At 34.1% G+C, this 24,769-nt stretch overlaps 3 protein-coding genes across 3 annotated transcripts in view; all 3 read right to left on the minus strand.

Annotated features, from left to right (window-relative positions):
- Positions 1 to 24,769, minus strand: part of LOC147065120 (uncharacterized) — a 578,962-nt gene that overhangs the window by 144,875 nt on the left and 409,318 nt on the right. The window lies entirely within an intron of this gene.
- On the minus strand, positions 584 to 4,886 carry LOC147065124 (uncharacterized). Its single transcript, XM_085956858.1, has 2 exons — positions 4,578 to 4,886; positions 584 to 3,410 (listed from the first exon to the last, which is right to left on the minus strand). The coding sequence occupies exons 1-2, from the start codon at positions 4,677 to 4,679 to the stop codon at positions 1,782 to 1,784; spliced, it is 1,731 nt and encodes a 576-aa protein (XP_085812984.1). The 5' UTR covers positions 4,680 to 4,886; the 3' UTR covers positions 584 to 1,781.
- LOC147065125 (uncharacterized) overlaps positions 6,086 to 24,769 on the minus strand; it is a 29,746-nt gene continuing 11,062 nt past the window's right edge. Inside the window, exon 4 of the mRNA XM_085956933.1 lies at positions 6,086 to 6,116. Within this exon, the coding sequence (XP_085813059.1) occupies positions 6,086 to 6,116 (31 nt within the window). The remainder of the gene's footprint in view (positions 6,117 to 24,769) is intronic.

The raw sequence follows: 24,769 nt of genomic DNA on the forward strand, positions 1-24,769 counted from the left end.
TTTAAGACCGTTAAAAAGTTCCTACATGCCGTAGGAGTCATATGCAGTGACACACCGTGGAGTTTGACGGATAAAACCATTTATGGCTCAGTAAACAATATTTAGGTAAGGTACAACCAAACAAAACAACTTTCTATCTAACATGACTGATTTCTGTAAAAGAAAATGCAAAACATGTTATATTTTACTTATGTTGATAAATCTTTAATAGTTTAGTTAAAACTCGCATTTTTAATAAACTATTTCTTATATTCAAACGAATAATTCACAAGATTTTGAGAATGTAACATTCCATATATTGAACATACATAACTTGAAAACACTTCAGATACATACCAACTAGAAAAAATCATATTTGAAAAAAATACGAACCTCGACGGGATTTGTACCCATATAACCATTGGTGTAGCGCCAATCTGTGCATTAACCAATTATGCTACGAGACCCTTATCTAATAACGATAATTTAAACTAGTGGGTAATACATGAAAACTCGCATTTTTAGTTGGATATGACGTTTGAAAATGAATTTACAATCTCTAGTGTCGATCTAATTCTAACACATTCTTTTTTTTTTTGATCGTGTTCGATCCTAATAAGATCATAACATGAGCTTCCATAAAGTGGAGGTTTGTATTAACGGATTTTTGTTTTCACGAGAAATGTATGTTAGCCACTTGTGTATTTGCCAGACCCAGGATTTCGAATCTGGGCCCCACGTTATAGGCCGATGCTTAAGCCGCTATGCCATCTTTGGCTAATACAATTACCAACGTTTATTCTTACAATCCTTAAATAAATTAAGGAGTGCAAAGGGTTAAAGCAAAAATTGCTTGATGAATTTATTTGGTATGGTAGAATTGTATTAAATGTCTAAACACGCCAATGTAGTGCGTGCGATTCATAATGTTTGGCTACCTATAGCACGCCACATTGGCGGGAGCGTAGGTAAAGTGTTAATACAGAAGTTTATAATTCTCAGAGTCGTTAGGAACTGATATTGCAGTAGAAATGTACAGACAAGCTTTTTGTTTCATTTATGAATACACAACAAAATCTTCAATGCATGTTTTTATTAATAGAACTGCCATAACTGTTATCACCAAAGATATTGAACCTTCTGTTGTGTTCCCTATAAAAATGGTCAGGCATTTTTAGTTTAACGTAAGATCATTTTTGTATGGAAGAAACAACAAGCCTTTAGATGGCAATCCTGAGAGTTTGAATGAATATTAGTACAGTAATCTCCGTGTTTTTTTTAGCGATCACTTTCATTTCTCTACACAAGATTTCCTTCAAAGTCTTTGGTTATGGCGGTATTCAAATATTCATTTTGTTAATTTTCAAGTTATCGATGTCAACACCAGACTCGAGCTACGGTAACTATGCCGGTGGATCGTTCTGAAGATGAGTTTGCAGACTGACACAGCTGTCGACATTGACAACTTTTATTAAAAAAATACTAGCCGACGTCATTGGCGACAACATAATACTTGTAATATTTAAAAGATACGAACTTATTATGTAATAAAAATCATATGTCTAAAGAGCTTTCAGACAACGAAACTTAATATAACGTAAATTAAATCACATTAAAACATTAGCGACTTTTGTGAACTCTACAAACACATTTTATTTCAATTTAACAGTGCCGTGATTGCGAAAGGAAAGTTTTCCCAATCGAATGACGTGTCCCATCACAGCATTATGTTTTAAATGTGCTGCTGCCTGTCCGCCTACTTGACGTTAAATAACATATAATATATTTATATAGAAAGAATTTTATCTTGTAAGTTTATCTTGTAAAAAATTAGCAAACGCGTATTGATAATTGGGTTTTCCGTTTCTCCGAATGCTGTCGCTCATGCATTCGGTTATCGTCTCCGTGATGATACGTTTCCGAGCACTTTTCTGCTGCAAACATTTCAGGGAGATATCGTCATCATCAGAGATAGAAGCGATGTCGCACATGTCAGTTAGAGTGGTCCGCGGTATTCTGCTTCCGTTTTCTCGCTTGCGTTTATTAGGCCTCAGTGTATCTTCGATATCAACGATAACCTCTTCAGGTGGCTTTTCGGTGTCCGTCACCGGATCCACGGTATTTTCATGAACAGGGTTAGAGGGAACTTGTACACTTTGAACATGGCTGGTTAACTGGTCCAAAGGGTGCGATATAACAGAAAAAACACCATTCCCTTGAATATTGACAGTCTGATTCGCAGTTGCGTCCGGTACAATATAATATAGCTGCTCCGGTTTCAGATTGTTATTGTCATTTTGGGAGTTCAATTGGTAAATATTGTTTTGATCATCGACATAAAGGGATGGGGTGTTTTGATTCATAGTATTTGGCAAAGTGAATATCGGACTGTTTAAATTGACCGGCATATCGATGATGTATTGTTGAGTATTCACGGCAGCCCCACTCTGCACGCTGGTTATAACGGGTAGGTTATAAGTCATTGAGTTTCCGTCCGGTGTGATGGAAAAATCATTGACGGGATTCGTTAAAATACTCTGGTGATTCACCGATTGTGTGATGTCGGGTAAAATGCACTGTTCACTCTCAAAACCATCCATATTGGAGTGGCGTTGGACAACCGTGATGTTTCCTTCAGCGCTCAGTTGATTGTAAGCGTATATTTCATTGGTGTTTGGAACCATTTTAGAGTGCTCCGTTTCGACATGTGTGAACAACTCTTCGGAAGAATGGCATTTGAAGGCGCACATTTCACACGAGTGCGCTGTCTCGCCGAATTCACTCTGGTGCGATCTGAGCTGGGCGACATTGTGGCAGGTGAATTGGCAGAGGTCACAGCGCAGAGGCTTGTCGTGCACAGCGTTCATGTGCAGGTCCAGAGACCAGGACTGGTTACACTGAAAGTTGCACTTGATGCAGGCGAACAGCTCCGAGGTGGCGTGCGTCATTTCGTGTCTTCGGAAATCGATCTCATCGTTACATTTGAAATCACAATTGGAGCATGAATACTTTGCCTCGCTGTGGCAGTCTGCGTGGACTATCAACTCAGCCAACTCTGCACATTTGAATTCGCAAACATTGCATGCGAAGGACGACACGGACACGTAAGGAGTCTCGTGACTCTGTATGTGGGTCTGATAGGATTTTGAAGTCTTATAACCTTTATTGCAAATGTCGCAAATATATTTTTTCCCAGCATTGTTAAAAGTGCGTATCGGGCTACTAGGATGAGGCAGCACTGTTTCACCGTCATTTTCATTGTCTTGTATTACAAACACTTGGTCATTGTTTTCTTCTTGAGTTGCTGAACTGCCTATCGATGCTTCTGTGTCCAGTATAAATTCTTGCTCAGTATCTACAGTCTGTACCGCTCTGTCCTGTAGAAATAATTCTGAAGTGGATTTCTCCTCTTCATCTTCAATGATTATAACCTAAAACAAAATACATGATATCAACTCTATTATAATAGTAAAGAAAAAACTTGTGTTGTGTTAATTTCATCGATTAAAGTAGTGCATATATCAGTAGCAGAGACTCGGTACTAAACGATTATTAAACATTTACTTTATCCTGTAAAAAAAATTATAAGAATTTGTAAAACATAATTATACCTTATAGGTACCCAATAGTATAATAATAACACTGTCCGATGAAGAGCTTCGTGAAGGATCGGATGCGTCCGTGCGTGCAAATGTATCGCTGTTATTAAAAATTAATGCACACATGATAGAACACCATTAGATAAAAATGCTACTTTGTTTAATACATATTATTTAAAAACCATTTAAAAAATGCTACTTCTTAATTAGGCCGCCGGCGCCACTTGTCATTTTCATCCTAAAAACAATCATAACCGTTGAGTAAAGCTGTCCAGTCTTGTTAAGGATAAATATCAGTCTGCGTATATTGATACATAATGCGGGTACTATGGAGCTGCTTCTATATTCATAGTAATGTTTAAGGCTATACTTCAGCTGAGGCATGGTCTAAAAAGATTGTGACTACGCGACGCGCAGATTGTGCAAACGACGCGTGCCGAACAAAACATAATTTGTCATAAAAATTCAACATGCGTTCATTTAATGTTATGTTTATATTAGTAATAATAACAATATATTCATTGACATGTTTTCTTTTTCGAGTAAATGCGTAACGTTTTTTAGTAATCTTTACACGATTTAAGAATATATTCCTCCGACGCCATCACAAAACAAATTGACGTGCTCACAGCTCGACTATCACTCTCCGATCGGCAACGAGTGCGAAATTTCATCCCACATATTGTTGAAAATTATTTGCCGTTTCACTGATGTATGGCTCAGGCTCAGGCTCATCTCTAAGATGGCAAGAATTTATGGTTGTTACGTAGCCATGTACTTACTATCTTTGACTTCTAACTGGTTGCCTGGTCCAAGACCGACTTGCAAAATCATTTGTGACTCTTTCTTTAGGGGTATTTTAATATAAAATGTAATGACCTTCTAATGCAATGCGGGCCTCAGCGGACTGTGACTCTGTAGCACATACAAATAATTCATATCAATTCCCAACTGGCATTGTAAGATCTCTTTAACCTACAAAAAATCGAAATGGTTTACCTCATCATCTTCATCCTTAATGACAAAAACTTCCGTGCTTCCATCCAATGAATCTTCTCGTAGCATCCTCGCTTCCTCATGTCCAATAAATTCAAAATTCATCTTGCCAGAATATAAGAATGTTTATTGAAAAAAAATATGTCAGTTTTCTCGTTAAATCCTAACTGGAATTGGGCATGACTATAAAACTACTTTTATCTCTATTTTATAACTACGATTTTCCTCCTGTCCATAGTTTTGGGATACATTATAAGTTTTAAATTCAAATATAAACATCTAAATATTATGAAATCGGGCTGCTTTTGACAGATAAAACAAAATGGCTTCAGGCAGATTACCCGGCAGTGTTGCCATCTTTTCAAAGTAGAATTATAGTGCAGAGCCTCCAAAATTATAGTATTTGGGGAAAAAGTATAGTACGCGTTGTCAGCTATTGAAAATGTATAGGTTTTTTGTTTCTCAGAAAAAAAAATAACGGAGAATTTGAGAAACTCCGAGACCCCTTTTTATTTAGGTACCTCTTCCGACTAAAAATGCTTACCCAAGAATTCAAGAAATTTCATTTTAAACCAGTCAAGGGATTTTTTTACGTTTTTCGAGCAATTTTTTTCCAAGTTCTCCAAATCTTCTTATATTGCGAAATTATAGTACTTTGCACTAATTTATCGAATGGAAATATCGAATTTTTAGTACTTTTTATATATTTTTTCCGATATTCAAAATTATAGTATTTTGGGCGTACTATATCTGTTTTATATCGTACATAGTACGCGGACCAAAAATATAGTACAAATACTATAATTATAGTACGGTTGGCAACACTGTTACCCGGTGACATTGTTGCCAAAACAATTATTATTTAGTATCAATGAGACGATTTTGGTCAAAGAGATTGGATTTGATTTTGGTAGTATCCCTGCAGATAATATAATTAATACTGCTTACATATGTATTTAGGTTCAAAATTAATAGAAGAAATAAAAGTGTTGTGTAGTACTTAGTGAGTACATTTAAATGTTAATAATTCTGTATCAGTTTTAGAAAAAATATGTAAACGTTTTTCATTTTTACTTATGGCAATCTAACATAGCTTGAAATTGAATTGGATATTGTGGAAGGAATCAATCCATAGATAAGTCCATCAATCCATCAATCTGACAGCCGAATTTGATTTGATACAATTTCGTAGTAAAATAATTCATATAATCAACAATTATTAATGTGATCTATAAGAATTCTTCATTGGGTAATTGTTCACATTTTTCTTTCTTTTAAATACTAGGCTTGCTAAACGAATTCCACAAAAATAACGTTTATTAGTATTTTTATAACCCCCAAATATTTTCATTCGAATGCAAATGGTATACATAAACAGTTAGTTACTTACGTTGGTTATTCGATCCTTCGAGCAGTAATTTATGCAGCGGTTATCTCAAATTATCTTACGTCCGTGAACCCCGAAGCCAAACTCCTTTCCAAACCCATATGTATAGTATTTATTTTATTACTTACCTTTTAAAGTTTATTTGCACTCTGCATCTGAAATTCAATAAATTGTTCATAAGTACTGGTTTATTCGGTAATTTTATAGTACTCCATATAGTTTTGTCATCGAGGTCTTTTGAGACGAAAAAGCAAACCAAAACTGAACCTACTGTAACCCAAAAAATAAGTAGGTTGTGTTCAAGGCCTGAACAAAAACGATGCATGAGTGCGAGTGAGAAAGTATTCGGCACCCTTACAATCTCTGCGACACGCGCTAGAGTAAGATAAAAGGTCTACTAGCTACAAGCCAGTTTCCAAAAGTATCGCCATCAAATCGGGGCGAAACGCTTCACATAGCATCGATAACTTGCGAGCTCGTGTTGCTATAATTGATATTTTTTGTGTTAAACATAAAGTCAGTGGTAAATATTTTTGATTAATTAAGTAGAAAAGATGGTTCTGTGTGTTGTCTTAAAATGTGGTAGCCGTACTGATAAGCAAGAAGATGGTATTACGTTTCATAAGTAAGTTGATACATGTTCGTGATAATTTATTTGTATTTTATTATATATTTTAATATCAGTGACCTAGTGTTTCTTTAAAATAACTTAAATTATGGATATCTTTATCTAATGGTTGCATTTTGACCGCTTAAAAATACTATATAACGTAAAAAAATAGAAAATTATATTTTAATTCTGAGCGTCTAGTGCGAGCACTTCGGGCTAGCACTAGCGAAATGGTCTATGGTCTCGAACATTTGTAAACGAATGCGTTCGCTCGCTCACAAACCAAACGCAAGGCACGCGGCTTCATTTAGCAATGCAACGGGTGGCGTCTAGATGTATCTATAGTCTAAGGTTGTGTTAGTTTTTTTGTCTCAAAACACCTTAACCAAAATGACGATACGGAGTACTATAATATTACCGTATATTTCATCGGGTAAATGTGCCGCAGATGCCCGCATGAGTTTTTATAACTTTCTTTTTAGACCAAACCCAACCTAACCTACCCGAACCTAATATAATCTTAGTGTGTGACAATGATGCATCGAAATGTATGTAAATTTCAAATTAACAATTATTGGATCGAAAAGCATCTGCGCCGACAGAAAAAGGTATTTAATATAATTGTCTATGTTACGCCGAATGTGCGAAATTGAATATTACATGAAATGTGCAAAATTTTGCTTAAATCATGAAAAATGCAAGTCCGTTGCCTTATTCATGAATTAGACAAAATATCTGGAGAGTGCGTGAAATCGGCAGTAATTTTTCTGCCTACTTCATGTCTTGGACAAATTAGATAGTAGTGCTACGGTGGTATTTTTTGCAACTAAACTAAATGTATCAAATGCTCATGCATTGGTCAAAATGTACATTTATATTATCTATGGTCAAAATAGATGATCGCGCTCCGTGGTGTTTTTTGCAACTAAACAAATGTGTCAAATGTCATTGATTATAATATAAAAATATACCAATCAATAACTACAATGACGTCATATCCATTTACTATGCGCAAAAAAATTCTCGAACTTTAATATGATAACGGAAGAATTTTATTGAAAAGTATTTTCGCGATTTGATTCGTGCTTGGGTATCAATTGTGCAATGGTCGATTGAATGTTTGTGATAGTTTGTTGACACTTGATAGCTAACCTCAAAATGGACATTCAGTTGAATAATTTAATTCAGAATTACAAAACCTAACCTAACCTAATAATAATAATATTATATTATGTCCAATTATAACTAATAAAACCATCCGTATTAAATTTACTTTTTCTTCTGTCATGTTGAAAGTTCAAGAATTCCATACCGTGACGAATTCATGTACTCAGCAGAAAAATTACCTAATTCATTAATAAGGCAACAGGCTTGACTATTACATGAATTAGCCAAAATTTTGCCCATTTCATGTAATAGTCAATTTTGCACATTCGGTGTAACATCTACATGGAATAAACTGTTTTCGTAAAAAAAAAAATATGAAAGCTCATGCAGGCATCTGCGGCATAATTACCTTTCATCGGTCTATTTTATATTCATAATGTAACATGGACTATCTTTTAACTTCAACGGAAAAAAAAATAATGATTATACTAGTGCAAGGGATGATTTCGAAAATTGCATCAGTTGAGAGTGCACTAAAAACTTACTTTATATAAAATTAAGATCTGTTCGATGATTTTTTTGCTTTTGATTAAGAGACGTCTACAGATTGATCTTGTCCGGAATAATTGTTTGAAGACGTTGTTTTGGTACAAGGCTGTTTACTGGAAGCCTGGCGGGAACAGAGACAATTTTCTAGCCGATTTCGGCAAAATTCATATAGGTTCTTGTCTGTTTAGTGGAAACCAGCAGAAGAAAATTTTGGTACAAGATTTTGGCAAACTTCATGAATTCGAGAATGAAAACCTAACCTAACCTTACAAATAATCCAGTATATCGACTATTTTCAAAATTTGTTTGCCGCTGGCTTCCTTTAAACCGACTAGAACCCAAATTTTGAAAATAACCGGTATACTGGATTATTTTAGGTTAGGTTTTTTTTTTATTATTAATAACCATGTCCTTGCTTTTTCCTACAAGGTGGTTGTAAGTAATTTTGAATCACAAACACCCAGGCTTTGAGAAAATCACCTAAATATATTGTGTCCTCACCGGATAGCACCCAGAGCTCCCGGATGGAAGGCCAACAATTTACGCACTGCATCATGAGAGCCGCCTGTTAGGTTAGGTTAGGTTAGTTATTATAGGTTAGGTTATATTTATTCGGGAGTTATTTTAGGAACCGTCAACAATACGTTTCGTACGGCCTTTATCAGTCACAGACCTTTTACACATTTTCTGGTGTCCCCCAGGGCTCAAACTTAGGGCCATTGCTGTTCACGATTTTCATAAATGACATAGCATTGGTAATTAAAAATGCTATGTTTTTGTTGTTTGCTGACGACTTGAAACTCTTCATGGAAGTTGTCACCTTGGACGATTGTCGTCAACTCCAACTTGATATAGATAATATATTAGATTGGGGCAGGCGTAACAAACTGGACTTCAATATTGATAAATGCAATGTTTTATCGTTTACTAAAGCCTCACGGGTATTTTTTTCCAGTACTCGATGCATGGCAGAGTTCTCTCGCGAATATCATCTGTAAGAGATCTTGGAATTACGTTTGACGGTAAACTGACGTTTATGGTCATATAGATACCATTTGTAAAAAGGCGCTAAAGATGTTGGGCTTTGTCTTGCGTACTTCCCGGGTCTTTTCGGATGTTACGGTACTAAAAATTCTCTATAACTCCTTAGTTAGAAGCAGACTTGAGAGTGGGTCTGTCGTTTGGGCCCCGCATCAGTTGAAGTACGGCCTTATGGTGGAGAGAGTCCAAAAGAAATTTTTAAGACTCCTTTACTTTCGGCTGTATGGATATTATCCGTGGCTCTATCCGACTGATTTTCTCTTAGGGATGCTTACATACTGTAGCTTAAAATTTAGAAGGGATCTTTATTTAGCTACATATTTTTTCAGACTTATACGCGGCGTAAATGTGAACTCTGCCATTCTTGGTGGTGTTGGCTTGTGTGTCTCTGATAATTACCTTAGGAATCGAGGGCATCCGTTGTTTGTTCTCCCACGGTGCAGGACTAACCTGCCATTAGTAATGCCAATTGGGAGGGCGATAACCATGTTTAATGAAATCGCTTCGGATATTGATATATTCCACTTACGTGAGGTGAATTTAGGTGGACGTAGTTTTTTAAATTCTTAAAATAGGGTCTGCTTAACTCATCCGGTGTACTTCCTTGTACCTATATACTTAATATTTTTTGTATTTACACATTTATACTGTACATAAAACTGTTTTAATAATATTTCTTTGTTTCTAAATGTCATGTTGTGAACGTCTTAAACTTATAATTTGTAATGTCCACAATATGTAAAATAAATTGAAATTGAAATTGAAATAAATTGAATTCTTGAATTCATAAATTTTTTGAAGCTTCCAGTAAACAAACTTGTACCTCCATATATTCAAAAATTATAACCTACCCTAACCTAACAAATAATCCAATATATAATAAAAAAAAATTTGCCGCTGGCTTTCCACTAAATAGGCAAAAACGTTTTTAATGATTAATACAGATAGTGATTATTGTTTAGAATATTTAGATGAACAACCCAAATATCGCATGCCTACCTATATCATACGTACAAAATAACGAAATGTCCAAACAGATTTAAGACGGTGACCATAAATAAGAGTTGTAAGTCTTTCAATCCGTCAACGTTCATTTATTATTTTTTATGGCTACTTACCAATTTAACCAGACTAAAAACTTGGAATCGCCATCAAGTATCCAAACTATTTTTTTAATGGTTTATTAACCTTTTCTATTTTATGTTGTTTTCATTTATTTTTTTATTATATTTCAGGTTTTGCATTCAGATTCTGATGCCAGGATAATAGATATTTAAATAATTGACTCAAAATGATGTGGCATAGATAAAGTGTAATCATTTTATTAGAAAATTGACAGATTCATTAAAGTATGAATAAAAGGAAATTGCGCGAAATGGAGCATTATGATGACGAAACTAGTGACGATGAAACACCATTTGTATGCGATGTCTGTGACTTTAGTTTCGAAACTTTTGAAAGACTGAAGAAACATAAAAAAAGTCATAAAAAGAGCAAAAAGACCGAATTTGTATGCGAAATCTGCCAATTTGAATGCTACGAATTGATCGAATTGAAAGAGCACGTTGACTCACACTTTGATGACAAATGCTTTGCGTGTAACGCATGTGAATTCACCTGTAAACTTCCGTTTGAATTAAGAATACACACCGAGAAACGCCACGCTCCGGCCGTGACCCACGATTGTGATGTCTGCGGATTCAAAAGCAAACTGGCCAAAGGTCTATGGGTGCATAAACAAACTCACCGAGAGTTGATTTGCGAACTATGCGATTTTACCTGTCTAAAATTAGTGGATTTAAAAGAACACATAGTTACTCATACGCAAAGTATGGGTTTCTCAATCCCAAATGCTAAAAGTGAAAAATTAAACGATGTAATACAAAACGTTGAAATGACTGTAATAGATACGCCAATAGGAAGAGAAGAGCCCTTCGTAGAGTTCGATATTCCTACCAGTAAAAGTATAACTAAACCAAAAAAAGTCATCGAGATCACAAAAAATATTGTTATCGATACGCCAATAGTAAGAGAAGAGCCCTTCGAAGAGTTCGATATTCCTAACAGTAAAAGTATAACTAAACCAAAAAAAGTCATTGAGATTTCAAAAAATATTGTTATCAAAGTTTCCAAACCGAAAGATGTAAAGCCAGTCAAGACGAATACACACAAAACAGCCTTCTCTAATGGTACCGCTCCGAAAGAAACCGTTCAGTGGAACGCCAATAAGAGTAGTGGCGTGAAAAACTTTCAGGATATCTTCGCAAACTTTATCAAATAATACGCAACAATAAGTTTTCAAATAATACATAAAATATTGAGACTGTTCAGTTATATTTTACAAAAATGTTTCTTGATGAATATGAAATTAGAAAATTTCATTTTGAGTTAATAATCATGAGATCTATGCAGTGAGAATTGATGTGTCATGTTACCGACTTGCGGTTTGTGCACTCAAAATAATTACTACCAGCATTTTCAGAATCACAATTTTTAAACTAAGTATTGCAAATTAAAATTAACTACACATATTAAAAAAGCTTTGTATTGTAGAATCAATCTTTATGTTTTACTTATTGTGGTTTTTATAATGCTAAGCAATGTTGCCGTTCTATAATTTCTTATTTTATAAAACTATAAAAGAAATGGGTAGACCTTGGCACTTATAGTATTGTACCGAGTATTCTATCATAACTTCATGTGTTACTGTTACATAAATATCTTAAATAGTATCTCTGAACATAATATGCAGGTGAAGATTAATGTATCTCATTTGATTATAATTTAAGGTGGCTATTATGAATTGAACTGGAATTATTTCAGTAACTTTTTCATTAATTTTAACAATATTTTTTTTTTTATTGTAGGTATGTATTATTTTATAGACATGTAGGTATATTTTTAATATTACAGCATAAATTTGTATTTGCTAACCCAAGTTCAAATCCTTGGTCTGACAAGAACACAATATATTGTTTTTCAATTTGTGTATGATAGGTTGAGCAAGTGGCTGACATCCATTTCTCGTAAAAACAAACTGTTAATACAAGTGGAGGCCCATATGATCCTATTAGGATCGGACATGGTTGAGAAATATATAGCATAATAACCCTATAGTATTTGTCTATGTACAGTCCCACAAATTAATCTTTGGAGCGAACAAAAATTGAACTACAATATTATGTATGTTAGGTATAAACTGTAGCTCTGTGGCACTGTACATAATATATATTACGCACGTAACGATAAAGCTAAAATCTATTATCGTCACCTCACGTGAGCTTATGGTAAGCTCGAAAAAGTGTACAATGGAATTTTACTTGGTATTTAAATATATGCGAACACCACCACCAACTTCGCACACGATAGAACGACACAATACATAATATGTTATATTATATTATATATATATTATATATGTACATCGATAGTTCTCATGATAAACACAATGACGATGGACTAGCGATTTTGGGTCTAATTTTGGGTTACATGTAAATTGTACATAAAACATTTCACCGTGAGCTTTCTTATCGGAGAGAGATCATTGTATACTACACGGTCTCCAATTTTGTTAGATTCAATATGAACATTAATTCAATTTTCATGGCTGATTTTGGCAAAATTAATGAATGAAAACCTAACCTAACAATTAATCCAATATATCGGCTATTTTCAAAATTTCTTTGCTGCTGACTTCCTGTAAAGTGTAAAGTGACAAGAACCGTGTTTTATTTAGACATGAATTTCATGTCAGTCTTATACGACACAAAGAGATTGGACGGTCTTTAATATACGGCTATATATTTCCGATACAACATTGCACGGCAAACTGCATACGTGAAAGTTTCCGGACATGCCAATTTTGTGTTTAAGAAAAATAAATATAAACAAAGTCTCATTTTGATATCTCCGCAGACTCTCAGTAATAATATTCCTAATATTTGTCAAGCTGTATGTAAAATGAATTGTAAAAATTATTGAAATGTAAATCAAACTTAAGATAACTTTGTGATCGGTCCTCGCTCATATACAAACATCACAATAAAACTGCAAATGACACGGACTTATCGAATAGAAAAAGATAATTTCACCGATGAACTGTGCCATCTAAAATATCTGTAACGATTCATCAACCACACATATAATAAATATGCACAGATAAATTGCAATGATCTAATATAATATTACAAAACTTAGAATTGTTATGATTTATCGTTGCGTGTGTAGGGGTCTTTAAGTACGCATACTTATAATTGTTCTGAGGCAATGCCATGATGCATTTACATTACAAGACTTCCATGTATCTGTTTTAATGTTTGTGAATTCAGCATTGGATGATTTATTTGTAACTTTAATGAAATCTCGATTATTGTATATTACTTTTGATTCATAAATATTACCTATTATTATGGTACCTAATATGTTATAACAACTATTGTTTAATTCTATATGTACATTGATGGTATTACTCTCGATTTACTGGTGTCATATTATTTGTTAACGGTGAAAAACTGGCAACAAAATCATTATTTTCATGCTTTGTACAATTAAATTTGCAGTGTACTATACTATAGGGCAGTGTTTCCCAAACTTTCGACATCTGTGTGTCACTTCTATAATTTTTGTAACACTGAGTACCCCTCGTCAAAAAAAAATTCCAATATTATACTTTAATAACAATCAAAATATATTTATTTTTTCCTTTTTTAGTACATAAACAAAATAATAATAAACGAAAAATAAAATTCATTCATAATAAAATAAAAGTTATACTATAAATGACATTCATTATAATCAATGAGAAGGATGAAATTGTTTATGTTGAGATGACAGATCATCCTAATTTGGTTCCCTGGTTATTAATTTTAATCTGAGATGCGGTTCCACATCCAAAAGCCTGTTCCTTTTTTTTGACTTAATATTTACAAATGCTGAAAAAGCAACTTCACATAGATATGAAGTTGGAAAAGGCAAGATGTATTTCAGGACTCTCTCTGTTAAAACTGGATACACATGTTGCATTTGCAACCAAAATGATGTTAAAGTACACTCCTTATATTTTTTTTCAAGAATCCGTCTGAAGCTAATTCCAACAATTGCTCTTCTTCCACATGCAATAAACCTTCTAGCGTGGTTGTCATATTGATGTCGTATTAATGTTTGTTGCACCAGGCGCAGCCAAAGCCCGGTGCAGCGCGAACCCCCACCAAATTATTCCTGTACCCCCGGGGGTACGCGTACCATACTTTGGGAAACAATTTAACCTTGCATCTACGTAGATGCAATTTTGTTGTCCACAGGATTTAAGCAAGGGTAATGTGATTATAGTTATGGTTGCTGTATGCGACTGTACTTACATCAACACAAACAGAGATGCCTCTGAATTAACACCCCTCGCACCACACTCGGTCCAGTTGAGCATATCACAAGGCCCTACGTTTCGATGTGAAGCATCTGCAGTTTTATACGCCTGGCAATGACTCAGGAGCAAATATTCAAGACTGAGGTTGCCACACTATCAAGTGAGCTTTGACTAAGTTTACTGATTGACATAATTTTATAAAAAGTGCCATGGGAGAGAAAAGCACGGAGAATTAACATGAAATAAATGAATTTAATGGTATATATTATTATGAGATACAAAAAAACTATGTGAAAAGATCTTCACGTCTGCAATAAGAAGCCACAAATTATTTAAATGCTATAAAATTGACCTTTGTGGTGACCAGGTTGGACGCCCGATGGAGCCCAACAGCTGGTTGGACTGACTTGCGCATCTCTTCGAGGACATTCCCAGAGGATGTGGATTGTATTATATTGTTCTCCACCACGAGAACATGTTGATCGGGTGACAAATCCAAGCACAAAGAGCTTAGCAGCGAGTCTACCATGGCCAGTCAAGAACTGTCTGGTGTAGTGGTCAGGAGTCAACTTGGTTATCTCCAATCGCCATTGTATGTTAGGGAAAAACAAATATGTGTACCTGCCCTTGATGGAGACATCAGGTCTCCTATGCTGCATCCAACATCATTAGATGTACTGTCTGCTTCCTCAAGGATACTTTTCCGGCACGGGGCAAGGTGAAAGTCACAAACAACGTCTTCTCACCTTTGAGGAGCAACGTGGATGCACCGCATACCTATATATGCAGGTTAGGACAGGGAGCGCGCCCGTGGAAGTCGAGTGGTAGGCGTTAGTGCCCTCCTTTGCCCTCTTAAAAAATTATTTCTAATCCTAACACTATATTGCATACTTAACGTCTCAACAACATTGCATCGCTTTCTCTTGCTTCCTTTCTCTCGGCGCCCTCCAACTGACAAAACTATCGAACCTGATGCTAATGAATGTTGTGAAAAGTTGACTATAAAACAAAACGCCGTATAAGGAATCATTTACTTCCATACAGATTAAATTTTTGAAATCTACAGAAAATCTCATAAGTTTTTAGTTGAATTATTTTTGTTAATTTCAAAATCGTACTTGCATTACAAAAATAAAATATGCGTTTCTCATTAGCACGTCTATTCTATACACAAGACTGCTATCGGCGGTTATCAAGGGTAGTTTTTTATCATATTTTTGTATTGAGATATAATTGCTACAATAAATTAGCCATCTTAACAGTCAAAACTGTCTATCTCGCTATAAAAATTAGCACAGCCAAGAGAGGCGCTGTTAAAACATAGCACTTATTGTAACAATTACAACTAATTTATTTTAAAAATTATAGTACTTCAATACAAAAATATGAAAAATTACCCTCGATAGCAGTCTTGTGACCTGCGCAGGATCAATTTTAAGTATGATGCTCATTTCTTGTTCGAAATGTGAAAACGCTTTTGACTAATACTTTAAACTCAACTGTCGGACGAATGGTTCTTGTCACGTGTCGTTTATCTAATTTTATGATGCAGATGTTCATGACGTGTGATTGTTCTGCATCTGGTCCAAATATTCCCATCTTCAATTGTTTATTTGCCTAAGTTTTTTCATGTAATATGTGTATATTTTTATTAATAATAATATTAATATTTTTTTCCCAAAATCAGGAAATCAGCCCGTAAATCAAAATTGTAGCAAATTAAAATAGGCCAATATAACGAAAAGCTGTATGACTAACAGCCATATCAAGTAAGGTGGATAAATACTTCTTAATGATCTTTTTTTATATTTGTGGGCAGGCCAGTAAAAAGTGCTGTTCACAATAAAGTATGATATTTGCGTAGTTTGAATATTTTCAACATTTTGAATTAATTGGAAAATGGATTTTCCTATTTATCTCTTAAATCGAGGGTCACCTCTATTGTGTAGTAGCAAAGTAAGATAAGATACTTTTAATATGTTGAAATCTAAACGCTTTGTATTTAGTATGTATGAAAAATATTGACTATAAGTGAAATATTTTTTTATAAATAAATTATATAAAATAATTAATCGTATTTTCTTTTTCTTGGTTATATACTAGTATTATTTTTTAAGTTTTATTAATCTTCTGGTGGAACACCCCGGGATGACACTGGTCACCCCAAGCAGATCTCTCTAGGCAACTCGGTAGAAACCCAGCTTCCGCTTTAAGCAATAGCAACATTGCCACATACCATCGTTACAGATGGGACCAAAGATCTTCCATAAGATTCTACACTTTAATACCTGTACCTTTACGCGCAGACCGGTATTGTCTTTTAGACTGTGGAAATTCGACATAAATAGTGCACACTAAACTATATCTATTATGGTTCGACTTAGGCAGGGTTTCATCAAATTATATTCTTAGTACAATAAAAACAAATAAGTTCTATTTTTCATTGAATCAAAATTATAGTGCATATCGTCTCTGTTCTGGCAGAACACACTAACTGGAGAATACTAGTTTTGAGTAATTTGAATATGAAGTTGTTTAAATGTTTGAAATGGTCTATCATGTGAGTTTATTAAGTAATCGCAAAAAGGATGGCTTTAAAATAAAGACTGTTTATTTATTAAGAAGGTTTCCATACGGTAAAGTTTGAAATTAGGAACATTTTTTCGAATTAGTGTCTTCTGCCAGAACAGTGACGATATTATTATACTATAATTGAGGCGTAGAGTTACAAAACCCGCTCTGGGCGATTTTTCAAAAAAATAGTTATGAATGTACGCAGGAGCTCTTTCGTAAGACCTATCTTCTGTTCTAGGTGAGAGTTTTAAATTCCTCTCTGTTTCTTCAAAAAATCAAAATAAATATCGAGGAGACTGACTAAACCCGCTCTTAAAATAAATTTGTTCTGGTAAAACCCTCTCTGCGTAACCGGCCAATCAGACGCCGCGATTTAAATAATGACTCTTCACGAAACCTTTAATCTCCATACAAACCGTCAAACCGTTTTCTCGTGCGCGTCATAATTTTGCTTCAATTATTTTACTATTTTTTACTTTTAATAATGAATGTTTCAATAGTTAGTGTGACGGAATCTCAACAAGAACAATCAAGGAAGCGTTTGAAAAATTCAGCTGCTTGGAAATGTAGCCTGTTACGCCAAGAAACGTATTTAAAAATTGACTATATTTTGCTGTATTGTCATGAATAACCCAGTGGTGGCTCATATTATTTTCTAGTTTTACGTATATTTTTTGTTGTCATTTATATTTAATATTCTGTGTGATATAATAAAATATCATAAGGTTCTTACACGTTTTTATCATTATTTGGTTTGTGTCAAAAATATAATTAAAGGAAAACTATTTTCTGTCGGAGAAATGCTTTTTGTTTGATAATTTGTACTATACAAATGATAGATTTAGTAGGTTATGTTACGTTAGGTTAGTTTTTTCATCTCCCTTGATAAAAAATGACATTCCTCATCATTATCTCCACGGGACAAGTTTTTTTCGTCATAAATTTGTATTATTCGTTAATATGAACGATAATGAATTTTAATTCAAATATGTTTATTAATTTGTAGATTAGCTTAGTTGTAATAACGACACATAGTTAACAATGCTGTGCTATCTTGTAGAAATACCGTTACTTTTATAATACGTTTTTGCAATAAATTTCAGAAATTCCACGTTTACTATTATTTGTATATAAAAAGTAGCAGGAACAACAGAATATAGGTAATAAATATTTATGTGGGAAAATAAGTAAGCTCATACTTCGCGACTTTTGTTTATCGGATTTGGTTTCTGAATTAAATGATATAAAATATCTAATATACCTAAGTAGATTATAAATAATATAGCTTAAAAATATTATCGTTTTATTTTTAAATTTAATAAATAGGTTGGTAGTTAATGGTGGGTTTCCCACAGACATGGAATTTGGGGACACAGGTAATACAGGGATTAGCTAGGTAAAGGCCGGTACTTTAGTCCGCTGGGTTTTTTTATTTATGCTATTGATATTATTAAAAAAATAGTTATTGTTATTTCAAATTATCTTATAATTACCTTTTAAGGGTTTAAAAATATCTTTCTGATTCAAAATATGGTCATTAATATTAAAATTATTAAGAATTATTAGGGCACTTATATAATGATAAAAGATTAGTTACATATTAAACAAATAATTTGCATGGTATGTAGGTAATAACTAATTGTCTCCAGAAAAAGTAACATTTTTTGATAATGGTTTTTTTGTTTATTATAGAATAAAAGTAAGTACATGACATTAACATATTAAAATTAAAAAGTTTCACAATGGCAATTTGACATAGTAAAAAGTAGGCAATATTCAACTAAATAACTATTTTTTTAAATCAAAAAAAAATATTTTCAAGAAAAGTAAATACCACTATTTTTAAAAAATATTACATACCAATATAACAGCTAAATATGTAGGTACAATGCGAAAAATATACAGCTACCATTAGGTAAGAATGGCTACAAAATATTTTCTAGACAAATTAAATTCGAAAATATATTACATAATTAAAATAAATACGGACCGCTACTAAACTATCATCTCCTGTCGACAATGTACCATTGTGCGACAAACTCCGCTCTTTTTAAAAAATTCCGCGTCGAACGCCGCTCTGTCAGGTAGAGACTGACAAAGACCGCTCTTGGGATAATTAAAATGCATTTATTTGAATAAATACAGCTTATACATTGGATTTGACATGTTATTATACTTTTCCGTATGTAACGGAAGAAATATATTATCTAAAATTACACTTAAATCATCATGATATGCCCAAAACAGTTTTTCGTCATTTACTCAAAACTCAAAAAAGTCTCTAGAGCGGGTTTTGTAACTCTACGCCTCAATTATAGTACGGTTGACAACACTGGCTCAGACTAACCAGTGGTGGACATGAATAGTATCAGTGACACCCATAAGCTTTTCAAAAATATAAATAAAATGAAAAAGTAATTTATATTAATATCAGTAGCTACGAATTTTAGCAAAATCATAGCGAGAGTTTTTTTCATTCATAAAACCATGTTATATTATTATAGTTATAAATATTTTGTAAAGTTAAAACATTCAATAATATCCGAGATACAACGCGTCAAGTTTAACTTGGGGCTTGGTGGCGACGCTCGTGTTATCGAAATATTGTAAGAGTATTGCCAGGATTGGAAGATATTACTCTCCACTTCCTTAATAAAAACAGAAATTTATAATGACATCAATATTATGTGCCAATTTTTCCCCATTCAGTTGGGATATTTTTAGTCATATGGCAACATTGAAATGTCAAATGATTTGTCTCGTCACCGCTGCGATTCTTTCATCACATTGTGCATGTGTCGGACAAGCTCTTTATGTCATTTATCTTCTTCACAGTATAACGTGTAATCTTCCTACCATCACTTATCAAAACTTTTTCCACTATTAATAACACATCTAAATGACTTTACATCACACACGAATACGAAATGTCAAATGCTTTCATGGTGAGGGGAACAGATAGGGAAGCATGAGAAGGGATTTTAGTACACCAAGCTGCCGCACATCAAGTTAAACTTTTCACAATTCTAGTAGATGGTGCAGGAGATAAGCTGTCAATTTTATTATTCTCCCTAGTCACAAAAAGGCAAATACTGTAATAATTTCAAAGTATGTAGACGCCACACTAGGTTTGGGGGAGGTATTCTACGTGTTGTGGGAAATACTGGAAAAAACGTGAAATGTGTAAAAAAACATCATAATTTAATTAAACTTATTTAATCAGACCATTATGAATATAATATTATTCCACTTATCGTAACACTAAATATTATATTTGAAATTATATGTACACAATATATTTACTATTATGATAAAGATGTATAGATTTTGTATTGAAAAAGATATTGGTATAATAGATACCAAGAGCTTCCGCGCACACGGCCACCGAATGCGACCACAGCTCGGCTTCTAGTGGACGCGTTCAGCTGCGGTCTAATTTTTCTATGAGTTTCAATGAACGCTCTGCACACTCGGCGCTTGAGTGGACGCGTTCAGTCCACTAGCTGTGGCAGACGCCGGAGCTCGCTGCTAGCGGCCGACGTTAGTGGTCAAGCACCTGCGCACACTAGGCAGAAACGCCAGCGATACTCAGTCTACTTTTGACAGTTGAAAGGCGAGTGCGTGTATTGTGAGTGTATATGTATTGTGTACTCGACGTAATGGAAAATTTCGATACAGAATTTTTTATTGCCGATGTTCAAGATCGTCCGACCATTTGGGATGTACTAACGCTAGTGCTAGCAAAAGAGAAACCATTTTCACACACGTCCGCCTTTGTCAATTGTTTCCGAATGAACTCAGATAGTGGCTGTCACCGGTGGCTCGACCCAGGCGTTTGTGGCCGCCACTAGTGGCTAGACCTAACCGCTAGTGGCCGTGTGTGCGGGGTTTCTGAATACAAAAATTAAATCTGCATCTGAGAGCTAACTTTAGAGCTAGAGCTATGGATTAGAGCAGGGGTCGGCAAACCGTGGCTCGCGAGCCGCATGCTACTCTTTGGGTATTGGCGTGCGGCTCTTTGCCAAATTCCCAATTTTTACAAAAAATATTGCAAAATTTACAATTTTTATTTTTTTGTCATTATTTGTACACTTTTTATATTATATAATGACATTATCGCGAACCTAATTTTTCCTCCGTGATGGTTGAAAAGGTATGATTGTTGTTGTTTTAAATCCGCCCATTGCAAAAGTCGACAATTAAAATTTTTCTCCATTTGATATTGACACGAGCACTTTGAAATACAATTTTATTGGTGGATTGTTGAATACGCAAAGAGTAATGGAGCTCCACATTTGTAGGTCTTGCCACCAAAATTGAGGGTTAATGGAGAGAGAAAAATGCAATTGAATTTCAGAACACAAGTTAGTGGAGCTCTCTAAAAAATCTACATAGAGTAGATACTACGATTTTAATACATGGAATAGCTTTCCGTACTCATATTCAAGTCTATATGATATGTATGTGAACAATCATTTTCAAACATGAACAATATAAATAGCATTTAGAGAAGCCAAATAACCGATGAGAATTTGGAGTCGCGCCTGAAATTAAAAACTACAAGTTACATATACCAAACATACAGAAACTCTTCAAAGAAATGCAAGGAAGGTCATTCATTGCTCACATGTTAAGGAATGCGTGAAAATTGTAATTCATATTCTGTAAAAATTATATTTATAATTTCAACAATAAAAACATATTACAGTATAACCTCGTTTTTACGTGCCCGGAATTCACGTATTCCCGGCAATTGCGTGTATTTTTTTCAGTCCCGATGTATTTCAGTACATTTAATACGCGCATTTACGTTTTTCTTTCCCGCGATTTACATCGGAAATATTCAAAATATGCGAGTTACGCGCGCTTATCCAGTGTGATGTTATAGAAGGCTGGGAAAGGATTTCAGACCAACCCCTGGAGGATTATGTAAACCTTGACTCCAATGTTATGATATCAGACTTGGTGGAAGTTGATGACATTGTTAACAGTCATTTAACACCAGCAGATTTGTCTGCTGAAGAACTGTCTGATGAAGAAGAGGTTGATATTACAACAAAAGAAAAAGCAATGAGGTCCATCGAGGGTTTAAAAACCTACTTTACAAGCTTTGCTGATATTCAAGATGACACTTTTAAATGTTTATAATATAGTCTTGAAAGATAATTAAATAACAAAAAAACAAAAATGCAACAAACTAATATAAGGTGAGTTAGGGTAAGTGCGGCATATAAATTGACTAGATGAACTTTAAGCTGATGTTGAACTTTGAACGATTGTAATATCTCTTCGAAATTTTTATTGACTGTACACCAATAATCTCTTTTTCGACTACCATATTCATTAGATGTAGATGTTGCATGATTAATTATAATAAAAACGTTTTAAGGAAACAAGGCGAGAAGACGCTATTTCTCATAATTATTACCAGTCAAAAAAAATATCAACCTCAGGATAATATAATATTTTATTGTGTGTTATTCCATGAAGTAATCGGTCATGTCGATATGTAATATGCACTGCAGGGTAGGTATTTAATCTGTGGCCTTATGTTTTAAGTAATGTACTGTATGAATCTAGAGATTGTATTAAAAAATGTTTCGGTGCCACAAATTACAAATTCAATACATTTTTTATTTCAAGGAACATCACTAGCCAAAAACTTGTCCATACAAAAAAAATAGAGAATATGGGGTAAGAGCATCTGACGCTCTTACCCCATGATATATTTTTGGCGGGGTAAGTGCATCTAGTTCAATAAAACATAATCATTTGCATTAATCATAAATCTTACAGTCGGAACACAAATCACAATTTAAAACAAAGGTACTCATTTTCAACTCTGTCTCAAAATGTCCCTCTGAGGCGAACAAAACCGATCCTAATCTATTATATAAAAGTGGAATAAGTACTACAAAAAAATTTGCGTTTTATTAAATAAAAACAACAATTATAATAAAATGTTATTTTTTTAGAAACATAAAATTTAAATGTTCTTTTTTTCAATACCCCCCTTTTACATTTTCCCTCCAATTAGGTTTTTTTTTTCAGTCCCTTAAAAAACGTAAAATAGGGGTTATACTGTATATTTACATTAGTTTTATTCAGGAAAACTTCTTCACTTAATAAATAAACAGTTATAAAACGTAATTAATTCATTTAAATAAATCATATTTCTAAATAATTACAAGAAAAAAAGAACTTTTTATATACGTTTTTAAATTTTCTGTTGAATCATATAAACTTGACTTGACTAGTTTAAACGATCAGAAAAATTTATACTTGATAGAAATAATACTGAAATGTCATTTTGACATGTCATATTGATTTCCATAGTAACGCACGTATATATTAATAATTTAGTTGCTAGGACCCCAGATCCTAGCAACCAATAATGGTGTCGAAATAACTTTTCATACAAAACAGAATTAACTGAAAATGAATTCAATTCTACTTAAAGATGGCTAAAAGTATTAAAAAAATGCATTGGCATCGTGTTCTGATATATTCTAAGAGTTTCAATTGTCTAGCTAGTCGGGAAGTTAGTTAAAAATCAATTGCAAGATTTATACCGAACAAAGAACCACTGGACAAATAAGAATACGAGCTGAGAAAAACGTTGTAATAAAATATACCTATGTATGGCTCTCGAATTTTTTTTTTTACCGTTGTGCCACTCATATTTGGCTCCTTTGGTCTAAGAGTTTGCCGATCCCTGGATTAGAGTAACCTTTGACATCTTCCACATTTCCGGAAAGATACCCATCTGCATTATAAGATTAAATATATAAGAAAGTGGGCCTTTGACAAAGTAAAATAAACCCCTTCGTCCCACATCAGTTGGAAGGATTTGTGGCAGCAGATATGGCAACACCGGCGACAGGCGGAAAATAGAAGAGTAGGAAACCATAGCAACCAATCAACAACGATACAAGATCGATCGCAACGAACACAAAACGAATTATTACTGTTGTTACTTATATATACAATCAAATATAAAGACTTTGAACATTAGAAATATTAGTCTAAAGATTAATGGATTGACGTTACGGCAACATCCAAATTCGGAGTACTATTTTCGTAGACTGTCCTAAAGTGACCGGCCAATGCTTCTGCTACGCTATACCCGATCACCTCTTCGTCCTTAAAAATCATTGAATTAACAAATCCCCCATCCCTTTAATCCTATCCCATTCCAAAAATTTAACATGATCCCAAAACGATTGTATATACTGAAATTGAATGTAGTAAAATACATTTTTTCTTTGGACATATCTGCCCATTAAAAGCATATGGACACCATGCAGTGCCTCTAAACATCCCTGTCGCTATCCAGCCATCTAGCATTGTTCCAGGTAATACCAACATCCCGTAGCTCTGCTGTATACACTCTATAGATAGTATTTAGCGGCCTTCCAGGACGCTGGAATTTGGTTCACTCGAAGAACAGGCAAACCATGTTGAGGTTCTGAGGCCAAGCCTAACGTCGCCTCTTCACTCTCAGCGTGATAAGAGGTTGCTTGGTGCATTCCCTTATCTCCTCGTTACTCCTAAAGTCATACCAT

This window comes from Rhyacophila brunnea, unplaced genomic scaffold, assembly GCF_057557595.1.
Source record: "Rhyacophila brunnea isolate RB1 unplaced genomic scaffold, BYU_Rbru_1.0 scaffold_6, whole genome shotgun sequence".
Classification (NCBI taxonomy): Eukaryota; Metazoa; Arthropoda; class Insecta; order Trichoptera; family Rhyacophilidae; genus Rhyacophila; species Rhyacophila brunnea.

What these genes read in the sequence shown, in the direction of transcription:
- LOC147065124 (XM_085956858.1), bottom strand. Translation starts at nt 4,679, where the DNA reads ATGAATTTTGAATTTATTGGACATGAGGAAGCGAGGATGCTACGAGAA. An exon ending in TTAAGGATGAAGATGATGAG is followed by an intron (nt 3,411 to 4,577) that starts GTAAACCATTTC and finishes ATTTTGTTTTAG; the next exon opens with GTTATAATCATTGAAGATGA.